The sequence below is a fragment of the Notolepis coatsorum genome (genome assembly GCF_963971535.1).
Source record: "Notolepis coatsorum genome assembly, chromosome: 7".
Classification (NCBI taxonomy): Eukaryota; Metazoa; Chordata; class Actinopteri; order Aulopiformes; family Paralepididae; genus Notolepis; species Notolepis coatsorum.
Genome location: NC_140171.1, coordinates 52,314,426 through 52,332,215, shown reverse-complemented (window position 1 = coordinate 52,332,215; position 17,790 = coordinate 52,314,426). Strand labels below are relative to the sequence as shown.

The window sequence follows — 17,790 nt, the reverse complement described above, 5'->3', positions numbered from 1 at the left end:
TGTCACCAATGGGTTCTGAGCAGCACAGACAAGTTGACTGTGAAAATTATGTTTTAGTCTGTCATATGCGCTGTTCCAAACATGTTATATAGTACTTTATACACTCCAATATTCGAATTGCAACATGCATCATCAGAATCTAAACGACAGACTGTTGGCACGTCCATTGGGTCTCTCCCGATGAACCCCTTCCTTGCCCCCTCTCTCTCTTTCTCCTACAGCTGAGCCAGAAGCACATCACCCTACCACAGCTACAGTTATCAATATTAGTGATTATCCTCCATCCTCATGCTGGGGGTGGGGGGACAGCCAGTGGGTACAAGACAAAACGTACATCAACCTTGCTGATTATTTATCAATATTGATGTGGAAACTGAATATGTTGATTAATGTGCACTGTCCCTGGGTAAAAAAATAAATAATCAGTGATCAGTTATCAACCCTTATGATCAACCACTAGGGGATAACGGGGATGTTTGTCACACGTTTTACTCTAGTGTGAATTTCTCATCATCAAAACATCTTTCAATAGTCATTCCTACATTAAATTGAAGCTTAAGATGTTGGCTTGAAATGTGTATCCCTCTCATTTTCCAACGTATTGTAACAAAGAGGAAATTACCTATCAAAGACACTCTGACACATTGTGACAACCAACTCCATCACAGGGATGGTTGTCACACACTATGGGGTTGGTTGTCACTATGTGTTTTAATGGGAAAATCTTAAAAAGAAGGCAAGAAGGAAGAACTATATTTGAAAGTTGAATTGCATTGACAAGTTGACAAATACATAATTTAATGCATCTTAACATGAACATAAACAAGAAAGACATCTTTAGGCCATCCTATATAACAAAATAAGAACAAAATAAATAGGCCGCCCTAACATTAATAGCCAACACAACTAGGCTACATTCATTCACTATCTGAGTTACAGTGATGGCAAATGTAGGGTCTGGGCACTCCAACTAAGCAGAGCTTGTGTGCCCACTGGTTGCACATCCAACACTTCTCCCATACCTCCCCTGAACGGCTGTTGGAGAACGTTTCCATACAAACCAAGCAAAAACAATAATCTTCATCTCCTCCTGTCTCTTTATTTTCTGTTTCTTCTTCTTGCTGGCTGCCTTTTCCAGCTGGGGTGGAGTACACTGGGATGTACTAGGCTTGGCAGGTGTTCTAGGCTGGGATGTACTAGGCTTGGCAGGTGGTCTTGGCTGGGATGTACTAGGCTTGGCAGGTGGTCTTGGCTGGGATGTACTAGGCTTGGCAGATGGTCTAGGCTGGGATATACTAGGTTTGGTAGGTGGGCTGGGGTGGGGTGCATTGTGCTCTGCTTGGTCTGTCCTCAGCTCATCCATCACCTCCAAGTTGGTGAAGAAACGGTCCATGTTGTGCTCATTAAAAGCACTGTCATGTGCTTGTCACATGTGACAACCAACCCCAAAGAAAATGTGACAACCAACCCCAACTGGAATGTCTTGCTAGTATCAAGGCTAACAACCATCTAAAAATGTGATACTGTAGTTAGCCAACAACAATCTAAACTATAGCTTTCCCTTCACACTTTTTAAGGGTAACAATTGTTTCATTATAAACCAATTGTATAAATATCTAGAAGAAAAATACTGAGGAGCTGAAAATTTACAATTCCACATGAAAAACACAAAAGGTTCAGCTGTCTTACTCCAAAGAAGACTATGTAGGTGAACTCTGATCCCAATTCTGGACATTTCCATACCGAAATATGGGAGAAAGCACCTTTTGGTAGCGAAATATAATGAATGTGCAACCTACTCGTGTGACAACCATCCCCGTTCTCCGCTACTTGGTTATGCTGGAGGAGAGCAGTTACTGGCTATGATGCTGCTAGTATTTTTCATGTGCGGGATGTAAGGATTCGTTGTTGGTGGTGTGGACCCAGGCGCAATAACAGGAACGAGAGAGAGGCAGGACACAGCGGGGTGTAGTTTGGAAATAAGCTTTACTCGTTCTTCACAAGGCTTTAAACTACAACAACAAAATAATAATTGTACCACAGCCTAAGCTGGCAGATAATGATAACAACGGGTGAGACAAGAAACGTTTACGAACCGACAGGGGAGTAACAGGACAGCACAGAATATATAGGAAGACTAATCACACTGATTACTAACAACACACACCTGGATGACAAACAATGACAACACTAGATAACAAACATGACATTTAAGGAACACCAATGAAACATACAAATACACACTAAACCAGCCCAGGAAACAGAGCAGGTAGCACACACAGGAATACAATACACACATTGAACATTGACATAAACATTGAGGACAACAGGAGATTGATTAACATAGGGAATAATAACACATTGAGTCCAGGAAGTACCGGGAACACTCCACTAGACTAGAGGGAGGTGTAGGGCAAGCCTTCTGAGGCGAGGGGCATTGTGACCAGCCTGGGGAAACTGAGGGAGAGTGGTGCCAGGCTGGGGCTGATCCTGACATGGGATGAGGCATATCTAGGGTTGTGTACAGAGCACTGAGTGGTACCAGTACTGGTACTACCCGGACCAAGTTACTACATTAATTTTGGTGCCTCACCTTATGCATAACGACAATCAATCACCTTTTTGTGTTCGGGAAAGTTGCAGAACACTTTTATCTCACCTACGGCTACTGCCCTGCCAGCACTCTCACATGCACTTCAAAAGTGACAGAGAATAAGCAGAACATCATTGTGTCAAAAGAAAAATGCTCTCATGTATGGCTTTACATTACTGAAACAGACAATGACAGCAGACGATTGGTTGCGTTTTGCACCTTTTTACTTAGACAGCGATGCGCCAATAAATTTCCTGTGTCATTAATGTCGGTCATGGTTTCTAAAGGTTATTCCTTAGATTTGTTAAGATAATTTCATAACATATCATTTCAAGCAAGTTTTTTTTAAGTATCGATCTTAGAACTGTTTAGGAACCAGCATAATTTTTTAAGTATCGATTTTGGCACTGGGATAAAAAAAAAACATCTAACGATACCTAATCCTACACATGTCCGTACTGTACATTTCTGTGTGTGCAAACGAATAATGTGTATGCAGTTCTGTGGAAAACTATTCTAAGACTGTAGTTGACCAAACTATAGTATGTGGCTGAATCTGATATACGTAGTTACATGGAGCAACAACTGATCTGACACAGATTAAAGTGTGTAGTAGGTGATTCAGTGACCAAAACCGGTGTGGCTTTAAGGAGAGGACAGGGAGCAGTTGTTGAGGTGATATCAGGGAAAGGCTATATTTCTGTGGAAATATGTCGTTTGTAATTAACCACCTAAACTAAAGTAACCAAAGTAGTTAACTACTGAAAAAGCTATTGAGATTTGAATGTAGGTCAACTACCACGCAACTACTGAAATATTTTTTTAAATAGTTTTTTAAATAGTAAAGTAAATACAGGTAGTTAACTACTCCCCAACACTGTGTGTATGTGTATGTAACGGTGTGTGTGTGTGTCCGTGTCTCCGTGTGCAGGCCAGGGACCGTGTGAAGAACGGTCTGACCAAGCTGTTGGAGACCAATGTCCTGGTGGACAAGATGAAGCTGGACCTGTCTGCACTGGACCCTATCCTCAAGCAGAAGTCCATCGACGTCAACGCCCTCATGGAGAAACTGTCTGTAGACCAGGAGAGCGCTGACCAGGTCTGTCTCTGTGTGACTGAACGTATTCTGAGGGAAAGGAACATACCAGTATTTGTGACTTCCTCATCCCATTTCCACTTTTCATAAATGGTAAATGACAATTTGTTACTCACATTTTACCCATTCACTCACACATTCACACACCGACGGCGGAGGCAACCATGCAAGGTGCCAACCTGCTTATTGGGAGCAATTAAGGGTTAGGTGTCTTGCTCAAGGACACATCGACACGCTGCCCGGGATGCTTCATTACTTCAGGCAACCTTCTTGCGCCCCACGTGACCACGCCTAGCACGCCCCCGCGGCGACGCGGCTGCGGCGCGCAGGTTGCCGCACGCAATCCCCCCTGTTTTAACATCGGCGGTTAGCTCAACTCGTTCGCCACCTTGCTGTGGAGCCTTCTGTCCAGTTGGTGACAAGTTCGAATCACTTCAATTTTTTTTTTTTTTTTTTTTACGTTTAATTAATTTATCGCCTCTCTATATAAACGTAACTAGCGTCTGTCTTTCTTTCGCCGGTTAAGTTTAGGCATTCTTTCGGAGTTGGTTAGGGTTAAGTTTAGGCATTCTTTCGGAGTTGGTTAAGGTTAGAGTTTGTCTTAGAGCATGGCAATATTTCTTTCGCCGGTTAAGTTTAGGCATTCTTTCGGAGTTGGTTAAGTTTAGGCATTCTTTCGGAGTTGGTTAAGGTTAGGGTTAAGTTTAGGCATTCTTTCGGAGTTGGTTAAGGTTAGGCTTAAATTTAGGCATTCTTTCGGAGTTGGTTAAGGTTAGAGTTTGTCGCAGAGCATGGCAATAGAATGCCTGTCCTGCAGCCTATTTCCGCTCTGCCTCTCTGCCGCGGTCACATGGGCGTCGTGGCCAATCAGAGAAACGTTGAACGCAAATAGCTTGCCTGAAGTGTTCACGCGCCCGGGATGAGCAAGAATCAAACCGGGAACCTCCGGGTTGCCAGACGACTGCTCTACCTCCCGAGCCACTGTTGCCCCATAACATAACCGTTTACTGTTTCAAAACGTTTCCTATTTAAATCCTTATACTATGATATATGGATTACATAGACATTGTATGACCCTATATGTATCTGTTCACTGAGGGAGGCAAGTAAGACGATCATCTACAGATTTTTCTAATAGTGAAGGCAATTTTCCACAAGTGAACCACAGCTGCTGAGTGAATGTATGGGGAACACTGCTTCATGTACACCACCCCATGACATTATTAAGTGTTGTGATGCAGTTGGTTTGGTACTGCATAGTATGTGATTACTACAGGAGAAGAGGTTTGTCTATATCTTCTTTAAAGGGGACATGCATTGCTATTCCTAGCACTATTTGTTTTATATTTCTAATGGAGTACTCAAAAGCATCATTTTCCAGCCTCAGAGAGAGAGAGAGAGAGAGAGAGAGAGAGAGAGAGAGAGAGAGAGAGAGAGAGAGAGAGAGAGAGAGAGAGAGGAATAGAATTACTTTTATTATCCCGTGGGAAATTAGACACTGCAAATCGCTCAACATTTAAACATTTAGACAGGACAGGTCACAAATTAGAATAATAACACAAATCAAATCAAGTTGCCTAGGATAAGAGTAGAGTAAAATAAAATAGGATAAAATGAAATGAAATTAAATATACAGAAATAAATACAGTAAGAATATACTGAGCATACTGAGCATGGGGTAAACAATTTGGTCAATATAATTATAATTTAAATCTAACTAAATGAAATATGAAATATATATTCCAGTATTCAGTGTAACTAGGTGCAGTATGCTTTAGGTAGTGTATTGTCCTCCTTGGGTTCCAATAAGACTTAGGCTATGGTTAGACTAGTGTATTCCTGGCGTTTTTTTATACGTTTTTGACGACGTTTCATGTCCTATCTACACAGAAATGCGTTTTTTGGCGTTTTTTTGTGGATACGGCTGAAACGCAAAATTGTGTTTGCGTTTGGAGATACGCAAAAAAAACGCTTCGACAACAGCGTGTAGTCAGCACGGAGCAGTTGTTGCGAAAACGCCCATGCGCAGTAGATACCATCTGCGTGCCCTTCCTGTGTACAGTGTGTGTGTTTGGGACAGAGCTCCGTGTCCCAAATAGCTTCAGCTACCATGTGTTGTCAAGTTATTGTTATAAGGACCCCAGTCCAAGCTACAACAGTCTGCATTCCCTTAACAATTGTTTGTATTGAGCCGTATTGTATTGTACCCATATGCAATATGTTAAATAAAGTTTACATCCATTCATTCTGCTAGCATTACCGATTGCATGAGCAGCTGGCTAACGTGAGCTATCAGGATTCAGACCCTGTTAGCTCAGAGTTCCTCTTTCAACTTAAGAAGCATTAAACAAAATGGCCCAGTCATCTATTCACCTTTGTTTAATACACACAGCGTTGTCTCTAATGTTATCTAACTACTGATAGCTCGCGATATCATCAGTTTTGATGCTGGCTAAGTAGCGTGAGCTAACGTTAGCTTCTAGCCACAATGCTATATTGTTATAATGGCATACTCCATTGACGTTAGCATGCAGCTAACAATGCTACAATGCTACCGATAGTTTTTTAGCCTAAACTATCCGCTCTTGGTGGTCACTTGTGTTGATGTTAGTTTTGTTTCATCAACAAATGACAGGCAGAACACACAGTGAATGTATCCGTTTTGTTTATTGCACTTTTATTAGGCTTTGCTGAAAAAAGAATTGCTGCATTGAGTAAAGCAAGATGGTGGCGCGGCATAGGCGCCTGCCTTATTGACATTTTCTTTTGCTGGAGCTTCCACCAGGAAGTGTATTGGCACATTCGTTCTGATTGGTTGAAATTGCCTTCATGTTTGCCACCTACTGCCACCTACTGCTTTGGCAGTGTACTACATCAGTGTGCTTGGCTGACAAAAACGAAAAAAAACGAAAGTGTGACTCGAGGCGCATGACGTCGCGGCGATACGCGGCGATACGTATAAGAAAACAATATGAAGATGATACGAAAGGTGTAACCTCAGCCTTAGATCAATGTCTGGCAGCCGTCGCTGCCCCCTGTTGTGGAGCCTGGAGGCCGCTAGTCGCGTCCTCCTGCCACTATTGAGCTGCCGCTCTGTGCTCAGTGATGCAGTGAGGCACAGTGATGCATTATATAGTCTGATGGCTGTTGGAATGAAGGACTTCCTGTGCCGTTCAGTGCTGCATTTGGGTAGTGTGAGCCTAGCACTGAACATGCTCCTCCTGTCAGCCAAGTCTGTGTATAGTGGATGGGTGGGGTTTTCCCTGATGGCCTGGAGCTTAGCGAGGCTCCTCCTCTCCGCCACCCTCGCTAGAGAGTCCAGCTCAACCCCAACCACGCTGCTGGCCTTCCTGACCAGCTTATCCAGCCTGGTTGTGTCCACTGCTCTCAGTCCGCTGCCCCAGCAGGTCACAGCGTACAAGAAGGCGCCCGCCACCACCGACTCATTGAACATCCTCAACATCCTTGTACAGACATTGAAGGATCTCAGCCTTCTGAGGAAGTAGAGTCGGCTCTGGCCCTTCTTGTATAGTGCTTCTGCATGTTTTGACCCGTTCAGTTTGTTGTCGATGTGCACACCGAGGTATTTGTACACCTCAACCATGTCCACATCAACTCCCCTGATGGAAACGGGGGTCACGGGTGCACTCCTCCTCCTCCCCAGCTCCACAGACAGTTCCTTGGTCTTCGCCACATTTAGCTGCAGGTGGTTTTTGTCGCACCATGTGACAAAGTCCGCTACCAGTTCCCGGTATTCCCTCTCGTCACCGTCCTTTATACATCCCACTATCGCAGAGTCATCAGCAAACTTCTGAAGGTGGCAGGACTCTGACCGATAGTGGAAGTCGTTGGTGTAGACAGTGAAGAGGAAGGGAGAGAGGACTGTCCCCTGCGGGGCCCCGGTGTTGCTGACCAGTCTGTCTGACACACAGCTCCGTAGGCGCACATACTGTGGTCTTCCCGTCAGATAGTCCACAACCCAGGACACCAGGGGGGCCTCTACTTGCATCGCCTCCAACTTCTCACCGAGTAGCCCAGGCCTTATGGTATCGAAAGCACTGGAGAAGTCAAAGAACATGATTCTCACAGTGCTCCCCGGCTTGTCTAGGTGAGTGTAGGCTCGGTTCAGCAGGTAGATGACAGCATCCTCTACCCCCAGTCGGGGCTGGTAGGCGAACTGGAGTGGGTCTAGGTGGGGTTTGGTCACCGGGCGGAGTTGCTCCAGGACTAACCTCTCCATGGTCTTCGTTATATGAGAGGTTAGAGCCACCGGCCTGTAGTCCTTGGACATGCTGGGACGCGGGCACTTGGGGACAGGGACCACACAGGAGGTTTTCCACAGTGTCGGGACTCTCTGCAGCCTCAGGCTCATATTGAATATGAACTGGAGCACATCACACAGCTGAGAGGCACAGGTTTTGAGTACCTTTGGGCTCACCCCATCAGGACCTGCAGCCTTGCCTGCGTGTAACTTGCTCAGCTGTGTACTCACCTGGTCTGCAGAGAGCCATACTGTGGGGGTTTCAGGTGTTGGGGGGGGGGGGGGGGGTAGCGGGTCCCCAAGCCGCAGGGGGCAGACAGGCTGCACCAGAGATGGGGGGTGTGGGCAGTTGGGGGGATGGAGGGGGGGGGGGGGTTGCTTGTGTTGAAGGGCTGAGAGGTGTGGGGGTGGGCAGGGAGAGAGAGAGAGAGAGAGAGAGAGAGAGAGAGAGAGAGAGAGAGAGAGAGAGAGAGAGAGAGAGAGAGAGAGAGAGAGAGAGAGAGAGAGAGAGAGAGAGAGACTTCTGTAGTCCCTCTCTCTATCTCTCTCTCTCCCTCTTGCTGTTCTCTGCCTGTCAAACCCCGTTTTGGGAAGTGTCGGGTTACAATGAAAATACTCCACCAGCGCATCGTGATGTCACGTTGCGAGTCAAATCAGAATGACCTAATTAACTGGAGCAGGAAATGGTCTGACCTGAATGAGAGCACAGACACATTGATACTAACTCCTATTACTATAAAACAATGCTAGACACTGTAAAAAGCCATTTATAATGCATGTCACCTTTAAACATAGTGAGGAAACCTCCTGTCGTGCGAATTGGTGTGTCCATCCGTTAGGTTCGTAAAGTGGTGATGGAGGACCAGGCGACGGCCAAGGTGAAGGCGGCGACCACCCAGGCCATAGCGGACGACGCCCAGAGGGACTTGGACAAGGCGCTGCCTGCCCTGGAAGGAGCCAACAAGGCCCTGGCAGCCCTGGAGAAGGCTGACATCGCTGAGATCAGAGTGTTCAGCAAGCCGCCCGACATGGTCATGACCGTCATGGAGGCTGTCTGTATCCTGCTCAATGAAAAGTCAGTGGGCTTTCATTACCTTGTACCAGAGGGAGGTGTGCATGTGTGTGTGTAACGGAGGTACCGCATGTCTATCCACATGTCTAACCTTATCCGTGGCAAGGTTGTTTTGGCTTTTATTCCATTTTAATAACCTATTCAAGGTCGCCGAGCGGCACTGCAGATTTACCCTACTCTTTGAATTCGAGAAAGTGCATTACCGGCCAGATCCTCTTAGGGGCGCTATCTCGATAATGCAGTGTTCCCTGTGGCAGCAGCTGTCTTTTTTTTTTTGGATCTCTAATGTAGTTTTCTACTCACCTGGGCCCTCATTCATCAACGTGTTCTACGCACAGATCTGTGCTTACCCTGTGCGTACGATCATTTCTAAGCAAAGAGTGGGATTCATCAATTTCGATTTGAACTTGACTCCGTGCTTACATCTACGCACAGGTCAGACCAGGCGTACCTCGCGCCCAGTGGTAGAATATATTATTACAACAAGGAAATGAGCTTCTGTGCATAATAACACTGGCATGTTCTGTACGAACCGTAGTTCATTATAGTTAATTGTAAAATAGCAACAGTAGTGTAATTATGGTCAAAACCCTATAAATAGCATTTGGAATAATAGATCTTTCTCTCAGAATGAATGCAGCATGGTTTATATAGCGTTATCGGAATATACGGGGTGTAGGCTACTGACTGACTGCGCTCCGCGTAGCTTGATTGATTGATTGATTGAAAAGTTTATTAACAGATTGCAGAATGGGTACAGTACAGTACAGCTCAGTACATACAATTGTTAATTGGGGATGCAGACCAACTTTCGTCTTGTTTACATCAGGGTCCCCCATTTTCAATTCATCATAAATCATAAAGCTCAACTCGTTATTACTTTGCGCAGACCGCAGAAACACGGGAACGTTTTGATTATATTTAAAAGGCTTTACGTTAAACGAAACAAGTGGAATTTCGAAGCTGTAAGCAGAATACAAGTCATATGAATATAGTGTTCTTCCCCCTTTTTACTGTATAAGAAAGAATAGAAAACGCATTGCAATGACACTATAGTGGACAGACTATGTATATGATGGGATTCAAGTTCGCGTTTTTGTTGATCATAGGCATGCTGTCAGAGTATGATATCTTCAAACATTCTAGAACATTTGTCGTCACAGATCATGTCCTAATAGAACATAGGCTATGGCATGGATCGTGATATTGTGTGGACTGTAATTATTACTGTACCGGTACCACCCATTGTGACAACAGCCTTGTGAGTCCCGCACACAAACATGATGGAATTCAAGTTCATGTATTGAAAGGCAGGCTACATCATACATGCAGTGAGATTCATTGTTCTTGTATATGCTCTCTATTATTGTTTATATAGGCTACCCAATACTGACATCAAAATAGATTGTAGTATGCCTCTAGAAATCATATGCAGCAGGTAGAAAATTGACGGGAGATCCATCGCGATTTGGAATAAAATTGAGGAGAACTTTAATCCATGGGTATTAATCAAACAACACGGGAAAAGGCAGTCATATTCCAGCGCGGTCTTTATTAGCCGACAACAAAATAGATGCCTCTAAAAATCATATAGCCAATCGAACACAACTAATTAAGGCATTCATATTACAGCACGGTTATAATGACACACAACCAACGCCAAACAGTGGTCAACGAACGGTCTTTATTAGTATTTTGAGCTGTCCAGGCAGAATTGCAGCAATGGTCTTAGGGAGCCGTTGATATCTGACATCACCGTTTACGAGTCCGCCTTTTATTTATCCCATAATACGCGATAGTGTCTTCTTGGTTCGACAGCAGTGAACAATCTTCGTGGAGTTTCTCAGAGTCACGCTCGGGTCGGTCCATTATTTCACATCCCATGGGGGGTGTTTCCTCATTTTCATGACCATATATGGATAATCATGCACGAGCATTGACGGTAGAACAAAGTGGTATTCATCAACACGGCGGAGCATAGAGCCTGCGTACGCACCGTGTGATGAATCCCGACTTCCCTGTGCGTACACTAGTTCTACATTCCGTGCTTACGTGTGGAAATAGAAATGTTCTACGCACACTATTGATGAATGAGGGCCCTGAAGCGATGGCTATTGTCTGTTGCACGGAATACGTTTTGGATCGCGGATTTCACCATGCAGTAAGGGGATTTATCATCAGCCAATGGACATATCGATCTACCAGATGGCGATCGATAACTGGGAAATGGTGTGGGGGATCCAACCGGCTCATGGTAAGATCTTTTTCACGTAAATTACAGCCCGATCGGGCCTTGTTATGATACTCAACCAGGCGATCAGCGTATGTGGCTACTTAGACGAACACGGTTATTGGTAATCAATAATCAGAAACAATGTCCCCCCCCCCCCCTTTCATGCATACATGCTTGAGGATTGTACCGATCGTATGCAGTTTGAGTTTTAACTAGCTTATGTATAACGGAAATGCCATTGGATATAACGTTAGTAGCTATTAGCCCTTTATCCAGCTTTCCAGGAAATATACTAGACCAAATGCCATTCACGGCGCTATAAAATGAGAACGTATTGATGAAATTATTTTTCTTTAAGCCATTTTGAAGCGACGGTTTATGGTCTCAATTGACAATGAGAATGGACAGATAGCAATACTATAAAGTATAGATTTAGCTCTACAAACAGCCCCACGGACTGTGCAAGTCTGTTTACATATGCTGGTCGTCTAGTGATATTAGACGCATCCCAGTGGCCGCCAATGTGTTAAAAGGCATCCAGAGACCCATTACTTAGAAGTGAATTCACCTCTTGGTATAGTGGTCTGCGATGTTGCCCGCGGTGCGGGAGACCGGGGTTCGACTCCCACTCAGGGCATTTCAAATAAGACCGGTTTCGTGTGTGTGTCTATGTGTGTCTCTGTGTTTGTTTATGTGTGTGTCTCTGTGTATGTGTGTGTGTGTCCTGTCAGTCGGTTAGTCAGTCGCAGCGGGAGGCGGTAATGCCTTATGTCTCATGCCAGCTACCGTTGGCTGGATCATAATCCCATGTGTTAGCAATGGTGGAGTGGTGTGGCGGTACACACTGTGACAGAGAGAGAGAGATGGCCCCAGGGGCCTCCTTGATGACTGGCTACATACTAGCTTTAGTCAGCACACTGGGACACACGCACACACATATAATCTCTCTATCTCTCTCTCTCTCTCTCTCTCTCTCTCTCTCTCTCTCTCTCTCGCTCTCTCTCTCTCTCTCTCTCTCTCTCTCTCTCTCTCTCTCTCTCTCTCTCTCTATCTATCTATCTATCTCTATATATATCACTATCTCGCTCTCTCTATCTATCTATCTATCTATCTATATATCTATCTATCTATCTATCTATCTATCTATCTATCTATCTATCTATCTATCTATCTATCTATCTATCTATCTATCTATCTATCTATCTATCTATCTATCTATCTATCTATCTATCTATCTATCTATCTATCTATCTATCTATCTATCTATCTCTCTCTCTCTCTCTCTCTCTCTTTCTCTCTAGCTCCCCCATCTCTCTCTATATATCCCCCCCCCCCTCATCCATCTCTCTCTTTCTCTGTGACACACACAAAGTGGACTGTAGGGAGTAGGCACTCTTGTCAGTTGGGATATGTCCCAACTCTGACTGTTTTGCAGTGCAGTCATATCAGTGCCTTACCGGCCTGCTTTGCGAAACTTAAAGGTCCACAATTGTTCACTATTTGGGCAATTTTACACAATTCCTGTGAGTCTATGGAACACATCTGTAAGGTTTTTTTTCAATAAAATGCATTGTTTTGTATTTTTAATCAAGTACTTTGGTGCACCACTTTCTCCCCTTCCAAAGTACAAGCTGTTTTTGGCTGGGCTCTGCCCATACTTGCAATGCGCTTTGACTGACAGTCACCCACCTGCACTGGCAGATACGCTAGCATGGAGGAACCTTTTCAAAGCGCACACACACACCCACTCTGTGTCTGTGTCTGTGTGTGTGTGTGTGTGTGTGTGTGTGTGTGTGTGTGTGTATGTGTGTGTGTGTGTGTGTGTGACGTAAGTTGGGTGAGTGTGTGTGTGTGTGACGTAAGTTGGGTGAGTGTGTGTGTGTATGTGAGAGGGAGAGACGAGAGGAGAGAGGCGCTGCCGGTAAAGCAAGTCTCATCTCAGCCGCGGCTGAGTCTCCTAAACAACTGTGCGTGTTGTGAAGGGCCAGATTAAACTGAATATATATATGTATCGTTTGATATACTTTGTATATTATTTATATATATACACGGAATATCCCTTTACCTGCGTTCAGACCAGAGTAATATTCGCTCTCCTATTGGACAGCGCCCCCAGGCGCCAACGCGCAAGCCCCCAACGGCAAGTTCAAAGACAACTGCAGGCATGTCAGAACATGCCCAGAGTCAGCGTAGTAATACGAGACAAGGACTGAGGTTGGGACTAGATATTCACTTAAGTATATATATTGGCGCAGGTATAAACAGCAGTAGTTCATTCAGTACCTTACCCACCTTCACCACGAGTCAACGTGCAGTGAAGTGAGCAACCTTGCGTCTAAATAGAGCATTGAGAACCGCGTGCGAATAGAGTGTTAAAGTGTCAGAGTTTAATGAAGTAACGTTGAGTTCGACTTAATCTAATGTGAAGTCAATAGTCGATCATTTATTGTATATCGTGCGGCCACAGTTCTTCCGTGTGTAGCATTACCCATCGGTTCGTCGTGTCTTTATCTAGTGCACTTAACCAGGCTGTGTGGCCTAAATACGTCGCCCACACCCGAGGAGTCCTAGGCGGGGAACCGTTGGACATGTACACAGGAGAATCGGCGCCGGCGATTGCAGAACCATTCCTGGTTGGATTATATTGATTTGGGACGTGACTACCGGAGAAGAGCATCGTTGATTTCCACTATCGTTTGGGATTTAACCTCGTGAGGATTACCACTCGGGCCTGCCTCGGGGACGGGGCTGGCTAGCTGTCATCAATGCTGTCGAGCATTTTGGATTACAACTATTGCTTTTGGCTGCTGATCAAGGGAGTTTACAAGCACCGACTCCTGTACCTGGAGTCTCTTTATTCCCCATTGAATCAGACGGAGTACCCGAACATTCCTCTACCCTCCAGGCCTTACACCCAGGAGGGAACCCATTGTCTCCAGTTGGTACCGGTGTTGCCCTATATAATTGCTACTATACAACAGGTGGCGTCAGCTTAGACCCATCATAGTATTCCTGCTATTCTTAGTGACTTATGCTCTTGACTGACTTTACGTATATTCTTCGCCATACAAGCGCGACCCTAATTCTCATTCTGTAACCTAACGTTGCCTAATAATAATAAATTACCCTCCAATAGTATTTCTGTGTCAATGCCGTGTTCTTGTGAGTGTTCACCATCTATATTTGATGTACTGTCTGGCCAGTAATTAAAGTACATAACTAGAAGTGGTTTAATCTATCACAATCTTTAATACAGTCAGGGTTCTGTAACCCCTCAGTTACAGTGCGTGTAGCCCAAAAACTGCCACTGCCCTGACCCATTGCTTGTGGAGCACGATACCATTAGGAACACTGTTGAGGAAGTGCTGACAGGGGAACAGCTGAAGGTGGCAACTCTGCTGTTGAAAAACCGCTTCCGCATTATTTCCACTCGCTGCTTGCCCGTTTTGCTCATAATTTCAATGTTCAAGTCAAGTCAATAGTTTTATTTGTCATTGTGCAATAAAACAAGTAAACAGAGTAGGGCATATCGGTATATGTACATAAGTTATTTACAGAGCATGGTAGGACATGCTAGGTCCTGTGGTAGTGCAATACACTGTTAGCTATGGATGAGGCACTGGGTCTTTCTGTACATGCTATATTATACAATCTCAGTTATACTATTCTTAAAGTGACCTTTCCTTAGTGGCCATAAGTGTGGGCGTGTGCAGCATGAGTGTGTGCTTGCTCATGTTAAAGTGGCTGCTATTGTGTGAGCGTGTACAGTGTGTGTGTCGTGTGTGTGCTTGTGTGTGGAGAGTTCAGTGTTCAAGGCTCTGATGGCCTGGGGGAAGAAGCTGAGCCGAAGTCTCTCTGTCCTAGTAGCTGGTGTTCGCAGGCGTCTGCCTGACTAGTGATGGGTCGGTCATGAGCGACTCGTTCATAAGAGCCGAGTCATTGCCGTGAGCGTGAGTCGAATCGCTCACGTCTGGCAATGAGTCGGTTCACGCAGTAGTCTATGAATAGGCTATGCTAACGTAACGTGATGCAAATATGCAATTGATCACTTGGCATGCTAACTGGGAGCATCACCTTGATACAAGCATTCCACATTGCTTCTCCATCAAATGGCTTAATGAAGTCCTGAACTCAACGGATATCGTCGATCGGGGGCTCAAAGTCTGACACGTTTCTATGAGAAACTGAATGAATAGTAGTACTATACCTATTGACAGACATTGACACAGACAACTGAATGAATAGCATACTTATTTGGCTGTATAGGAGTCGAGTGGCGCTAATTAGTGTCTTTTGTTAAACAACAGTAGCCTATGAATAGGCTATGCTAACGTAACATGATGCAAATATGCAATTGATCACCCTCGTCCTAGAACTCCTTTTTTTTGTATTTTATTTTTTTATTATTTTTTAAACAAACACATAAACAAACATGACAACACACAATAGGATATACAAATACACATATGCTCCAGCTCGTACCCCCCTCTCCCGGACCCCCCCATTGGATAATCCAACCATTATAATTTGTTCCTAACCAGACACTCCCATTATATGCTGGCTTTTATTCTCTCCACCACTTCTAACCACATTGCCATTTTGGATTCATTGAGACCCAAAATTCTAGTCCTAGAACTGCCTTAAAGCGGTCTTTTATTTATAGGTGCATTGATTGATTGATTGATTGATTGAAAAGTTTATTAACAGATTGCAGAATGGGTACAGTACAGTACAGCTCAATACATACAATTGTTAAGAGGATGCAGACCTGAGAAAGACTTTCGTCTTGTTTCCATCAGGGTCCCCCATTTTCAATTCATCATATGACACACATGACATACAGATAGACAGTACTGCTACATCTATACATTTATGACATACCAGATTTTCAAATACAGTACTGTTTGTGATACTAAAAAAATCCAGAAGAAGAGTATATACATTTGACATAGAAACTGTGCATTGGGGGAGGTTGGGTAGGTGGGGTGGGGCTGTACATTGGAGGTGGGGGGGGGGGGGGGGGGTTGGGTAGGGGGGGGGGACACACTGTACATTGGAATACTGACATACATTTGACATGGAAACTGTACATTGGAGGTGGGGGGGGGGGGGTTGGGTAGGGGGGGGGGTTGGGTAGGGGGACACTGTACATTGGAATACTGACATACATTTGACATGGAAACTGTACATTGGAGGAGGTTGGGTAGGTGGGGTGGGGTTGGGTGGGGCTGTACATTGGAATACTGACAAAGCCATGCTTGGTCTTTATTGTACAACTGGGTTAGGACATTTGTAGGGGCCAGTTTTGAATTGCAGTCTCCCGTAGGTGTTCTTTGAGAGTGTTTTTGAAGGTGGGTAGTGATTTACATTCCTTTACAGCTTTGGGTAGGGCGTTCCACATTGTTGTGGCATAATTGCGAAACGTGTTTAGTCCCTTGTTTGAGCCGAATCTGGGTTTTACATGATTTGTGGAGCTCCCTCTGGTGTTGTGATCGTGGTATTCACTGACCTTTGGGAAGTATTTTGACATGTACATGGGTACCTTGGTCGTGTAGTGTATCTTGTAGACCAGGCCCATTGCAAGTTGCTGTACTCTGTTGTCTACTCTAAGCCATCCTAGGTAACACTCTGGATTGATTGATTGATTGATTGAAAAGTTTATTAAGCGATTTGCAGTGTCAAATTTCCCTCGGGATAATAAAGGTATTTATATTCTATTCTAAACAATCAAGCGTTACATTCTTTACATTATTTGGCAGTGGTTATTTAGGCTGCATTTTAAAGCTCACATATCTGAATTAGACACTGCTATGGGGTTAAACTCATGTGTTTATGTGTTTACCGTCTAGCCCATAATAAGCCCACATGGACCTTAGTGTTCATTGTTATGATGAATTGAAAATGGGGGACCCTGATGTAAACAAGACGAAAGTATTTCTCTGGTTTGATTGATTGATTGAAAACGTTATTAACAGATTGCAGAATGGGTACAGTACAGTACAGCTCAATACATACAATTGTTAAGGGGATGCAGACCAGAGAAAGACTTTCGTCTTGTTTACATCAGGGTCCCCCCATTTTCAATTCATCATAACATATATGACATACATGATAGACAGTACTGCTACATCTATACATTTATGACATATCAGATTTGCAAATACAGTACTGTTTGTGATACAAAAGTGTCCAGAAAAAGAGTGTATATACATACATTTGATGTAGAAACTGTACATTGGAGGAGGTTGGGTGGGTGGGTGGGTGGGGGGCTGTACATTGGAGGTGGGGGGGGGGGGGGGTTGGGTAGGGGGGACACACACACACTGAACATTGTACACAACCATCTCTACACTTTTAGTAAATCGATTTTTAAAAAGAAACTCAAATCTCAATTACAGCTGTGGCTTTAAAGTGTTTTGACTTGCCATCCAAAATGTGTTATAGGTAGATAGATGATAGTACCCAGATTTAACATGTATTAATGAAGTAATCTTTAGGCATACAAAAATATGACATAATTATTTTAATTAACCCC

At 44.3% G+C, this 17,790-nt stretch overlaps 1 protein-coding gene across 1 annotated transcript in view; it reads left to right on the top strand.

Moving 5' to 3' along the window:
• dnah6 (dynein, axonemal, heavy chain 6) overlaps positions 1-17,790 on the top strand; it is a gene marked incomplete at both ends in the record, with an annotated part of 372,041 nt that overhangs the window by 156,691 nt on the left and 197,560 nt on the right. Inside the window, 2 exon segments of the mRNA XM_084318285.1 lie at positions 3,525-3,692; positions 8,790-9,025. Coding sequence (XP_084174411.1) covers positions 3,525-3,692; positions 8,790-9,025 — 404 coding nt within the window.